This window comes from Triplophysa rosa, linkage group LG2, assembly GCF_024868665.1.
Source record: "Triplophysa rosa linkage group LG2, Trosa_1v2, whole genome shotgun sequence".
Classification (NCBI taxonomy): domain Eukaryota; kingdom Metazoa; phylum Chordata; class Actinopteri; order Cypriniformes; family Nemacheilidae; genus Triplophysa; species Triplophysa rosa.
This window is the reverse complement of record NC_079891.1, coordinates 35,969,771-35,974,770: the sequence shown is the minus strand read 5'-3', so window position 1 is coordinate 35,974,770 and position 5,000 is coordinate 35,969,771. Positions and strand designations below refer to the sequence as shown.

At 45.6% G+C, this 5,000-nt stretch overlaps 1 protein-coding gene across 1 annotated transcript in view; it reads right to left on the bottom strand.

Annotated features, from left to right (window-relative positions):
* Positions 1–5,000, bottom strand: part of dcc (DCC netrin 1 receptor) — a 48,011-nt gene that overhangs the window by 41,569 nt on the left and 1,442 nt on the right. Inside the window, exons 2-5 of the mRNA XM_057349987.1 lie at positions 4,713–4,965; positions 3,203–3,357; positions 2,146–2,294; positions 218–356 (exon numbers count right to left, since the gene is read on the bottom strand). Of these exons, the coding sequence (XP_057205970.1) occupies positions 218–356; positions 2,146–2,294; positions 3,203–3,357; positions 4,713–4,965 (696 nt within the window). The remainder of the gene's footprint in view (positions 1–217; positions 357–2,145; positions 2,295–3,202; positions 3,358–4,712; positions 4,966–5,000) is intronic.

The following is a 5,000-nucleotide window of genomic DNA, read 5'->3' as shown; positions in this document are numbered from 1 at the left end:
CTCTCTCTCCAAACCTCACTCAAGTGAATCAGTTCATTAAATGAATCAAGCAAATCACAGAGTGCAGAATCACTGCCCCTTTTGTGAGCGCATGTGATTATACCAATATTAATATATATTCATCAAGTATTTTGACAAGTGTTTGATGAAGAACAGAAATCTGTTGACATTCATATTCAGCTGATGAGATTCATATGGATCTGTCGAGTCAGTTTACCGTCTGACAGGGTCGTGATGAGCATATCTTCGTTGGAGATTCCCGGCCCGTGTCGGTTTACTGCCAGAACTCTTAAAGAATATTCGGTGAACTTCTTCAGCCCCTCCATTCTGTAGCTCTGACCGACAACTTCCACGTTCTGACAGACAGAAATGAAAATGATTGTAGCGACAAGAGACAAACAAACAATCCTGCTTTTATTGAAACTGCTTCCTCTCTCTCAGCGTGACCTCAAACGCTCTCACACAGAGCTCTTTGTATGTTACCTGCTCCATCTGTTTACTGTAGCGGTGTATTTATAATAATAACACTCTCGCAGTTCTACAGCTCACAGTCTCTACCAAATACATGTGCTGTTTGCTCATGTGACTGGAAATCTGCAGAGCTTACACTGAATCACGTCTCATAGCATCTCACAGTGTCTCACTACATCTTGCAGTGCATCTAACTCCGTCTCACTGCATCTCACAGCATCTCACAGTGTCTCACTACATCTTGCAGTGCATCCAACTTTGTCTAACAGCATCTCACAGTGTCTGCCTCACTCCGTCTCACAGTGTCTCACTACATCTTGCAGTGCATCTAACTTTGTCTCACCGCATCTTACTCCGTCTCACAGCATCTCAAAGTGTCTCACTACATCTTGCAGTGCATCTAACTTTGTCTCACTGCACCTCACAGTGTCTCACTGTGTCTGCCTCACTCCGTCTCACAGCATCTCAAAGTGTCTCACTGTGTCTGCCTCACTACGTCTCACTGCACCTCACAGTGTCTCACTGTGTCTGCCTCACTACGTCTCACTGCACCTCACAGTGTCTCACTGTGTCTGCCTCACTACGTCTCACTGCACCTCACAGTGTCTCACTGTGTCTGCCTCACTCCGTCTCACTGCATCTCACAGTGTCTCACTGTGTCTGCCTCACTACGTCTCACTGCACCTCACAGTGTCTCACTGTGTCTGCCTCACTCCGTCTCACTGCATCTCACAGTGTCTCACTGTGTCTGCCTCACTACGTCTCACTGCACCTCACAGTGTCTCACTGTGTCTGCCTCACTCCGTCTCACTGCATCTCACAGTGTCTCACTGTGTCTGCCTCACTACGTCTCACTGCACCTCACAGTGTCTCACTGTGTCTGCCTCACTCCGTCTCACTGCATCTCACAGTGTCTCACTGTGTCTGCCTCACTACGTCTCACTGCACCTCACAGTGTCTCACTGTGTCTGCCTCACTCCGTCTCACTGCATCTCACAGTGTCTCACTGTGTCTGCCTCACTACGTCTCACTGCACCTCACAGTGTCTCACTGTGTCTGCCTCACTACGTCTCACTGCACCTCACAGTGTCTCACTGTGTCTGCCTCACTACGTCTCACTGCACCTCACAGTGTCTCACTGTGTCTGCCTCACTCCGTCTCACTGCATCTCACAGTGTCTCACTGTGTCTGCCTCACTACGTCTCACTGCACCTCACAGTGTCTCACTGTGTCTGCCTCACTACGTCTCACTGCACCTCACAGTGTCTCACTGTGTCTGCCTCACTACGTCTCACTGCACCTCACAGTGTCTCACTGTGTCTGCCTCACTACGTCTCACTGCACCTCACAGTGTCTCACTGTGTCTGCCTCACTCCGTCTCACTGCATCTCACAGTGTCTCACTGCATCTTGCAGTGCATCTAACTTTGTCTCACTGCACCTCACAGCGTCTCACTGTGTGTGAGGTTTCTTTAAGGTGCTTAGAGCTACAGTACAGTATGGGGCGGCTAAGTAAACTGTGCTGTACTGTGCTGTGTATGTCTCAGTTTGATGTGATTCAAAGCGTTTGCTGTTAGCGTGAGGTACATGCTAATCACATCAGGGAATTAAGCTGGTAGCCGCCGGGTTCTTCGCTCGAGCAGCTGAGGAACTACAGCCTGAGGAAAACACTGACCTGCTCTTTACCGGTTGATGTCTCGGTCCAGAGGAGGCGGTAGCTTTGGATGGGGCCGTTGGCATGAGCCGGGGGATCCCACGAGGCCTGAATGCAGGTGGGAGAAATCGCTTCTGCCCGCAGGTTCTCAACCAGACCAGGAACCAGCACTACACAAACACACACACAAATGATAATTCCCACAGAGTATATATACTGTATATACAAGTCTTCATTCCTTTATCAGGAATAATTACTTACACAATTAAATGATTAAAACGTTTCCTATTCTAGTATTTGTAGAAGTTTTTCTCTCATCACTACTATTAAACGTTGTGAATGTACAGTATAATAATGCAGAGAGCCAGCTCATAAATCTGCCCTTCAGGCACAGAAAAGTGCTGTAAATACATCTGACAGGCGAGAGGAGAGGGAATAAGTCAGCATGCAAATGAAATCTAAATCTAAAAGGTGATACATGAATGAGAAGTGTTTGTGCGGCTGGAAAAGGTCAAAGTGTTGAAGCTCTTCACTGAATCTTCATCATAAAGGTGAAAGAGATTGTGCAGCTCATCGTGTCTGATAAAGCAAAAAACACTCGTGAACGCGCCGCTGTGTGTCAGAGACTCAAGTATGTCTCATCCAGCACATCTACACAAGCTCAGATGCCTCTCTTCCAAAACCCCACCAGCTGAATCATATACTGCATACATTTATACCTGCATTCAATACTGAAACATCATGATTAATGATCATCTGTGTGCATGCTTATGAGAATGATTCATATTTCTATTTCTCTAGATAATTATTTCTAATATTATGAGAATATTTCTAATCTTAGTAAAATGCAATAGTTTAATTGAAATCAACCATCAATTCTATTTTGTCTGTATAGTGTCTGTAAAGAGCTTTAAGGAGACATGACGGTGTCGTTCGAGTGATCTAAATCATGAGACAGCATTAGAGTTATGAAATAATTCATCTCAAACCTCAGTACACGTGAGAATCTATGAGATTGTTATTGTCATGACATTTCAACAGTGTGTTTCTACAGACCGAGTTGTGTTCGTGTTCTTACGTTCAGCTTGTGTTGACAGTCTGATGGACTCGGAGCTTTCTCCTGCTCCGTGCTCATTGTAGGCAGCAACTCTGAAGGAGTACGTGGCCTCGGGCTTCAGATTATTCACCGTCATCTGCAGACTCTCCGCTTCACTGCAGTTAATGGAGCGTTCCCTAAAGCACACGTACATAAAGCGCATCACTTCATCTCTCTACAGTTAACACCGGCTGATGAACACAACCATCAGCTCGAGGAGAGAAAGAGGTGTTCATCTCACCAACGGCAAACATTACAAAAGTCAATTTAACCGCATTTTCATTTCATTAGTTTCATGAGCTGCGTTTACATGGACCAGTGTGATCCGATTCAACGTCCAATCCCAATGAAAACGCTCCATATAAACACGTCAATCAGGTTAAAAATGCCCAAGCCGATTGAAATTTCAGTGGGATTGTAAGGGGGGGTTTATGCCGTTTGTAATCCGCTTGATAGGACATGTAAACACTTGATCAGATTAAAAACCCAAGTAGAAAGACGACGCTGGCTCGTACAGACGTAAGGGCGCATGACGCACGGAACGGAGCAGCTGCTGCTAAAGAAACCACAAACCATAAATCTGACAAAGCTGTACAAATATCCACATGCTTGTCATCTCTAAATGAACATATTCATGTTTCTCTGCGTTTAAACTGTTTTCCTGGAGTGAGTTTTTAACCGCAGTTTCTCAGTTCCTTTATTAAACACGATACATTTGCAGATGTACAAACATACTGTAGGCTAAATATCTAATCGTAACATTTCATCAGTAGGCTACCGAACATTTCTTTTTTTTATCGTTTACTTACATTGGAAGGATTAACGGTTTTTACCATGTTAAGTCGCTGTAACGACATTGCTTCATTGATATGTAGACATTATTTAGCGTTTATTAACTGTACATTATTATGCTGGTGTCTGTGACGTAAAATAAACACATCTGTGCTTACAACATTGTTTGTGTGAATATTATAATGATACCGCGCCCGTCTCTGTTTATACCGTTAATGCAGATATATGAATCCACATATCATCACTTCTAAAGTTGGGTATTAGCTGTTGGGTCGCTCTGGTGGGTCTTGGTAGTTTTGTAAACCGCATCGGATGTGCTCGTGCTCCATTGACACGAGACATTACTCTGCCTTTATAAACTGCACATTTTTTTCGTGCCGTTTGTAAAATAAATTTAAAACACTGCTTTAGTGGGTATCAGTGTGCGCATGTCAGCAGATTATATGGGATTTGAAGCTCGTCATGTAAACACGCACATCAATCAGATCACTTAATTGACCGTTCATGTAAACACTACATTCAGGTTGCTCAATCTGATTAAACTCAATGCCATGTGTCCATGTAAACGCAGCTACTGTTTTGCTCAGTTGTAGGAAATGATGATCCAATTGATCTCAATGTCTTATTTCTGATTTCATGAGCTTCACATGACGTTCACACCGTGCGGCTCCGATGCAAATCTGCGCAGGTGAAGACGTACCTGTTGATTCCCTCCTCAGAGAAGAAGACTCCGTACGTCACGATGTTCCCCCGCGGATCCTCCGGGGGCCGCCACCCGAGGCGCACGAATCGGCTGGACACTAGGACAGGGGCCACGTCACGGGGAGCGGAAGGGAGGACGCCTGAGCTCGGGGTAACTGGTGGGGGAGGAGAGGAGTAAGTCAAAGAGGAAGTGCGGGGCAATGGGGGCTGAGACGGCTGGGGGGGTGGTGGGGCGACAGTGGGCGTGGCCTCTGTAGCATTAGACGGGGAGGGATATGGGGGGGGG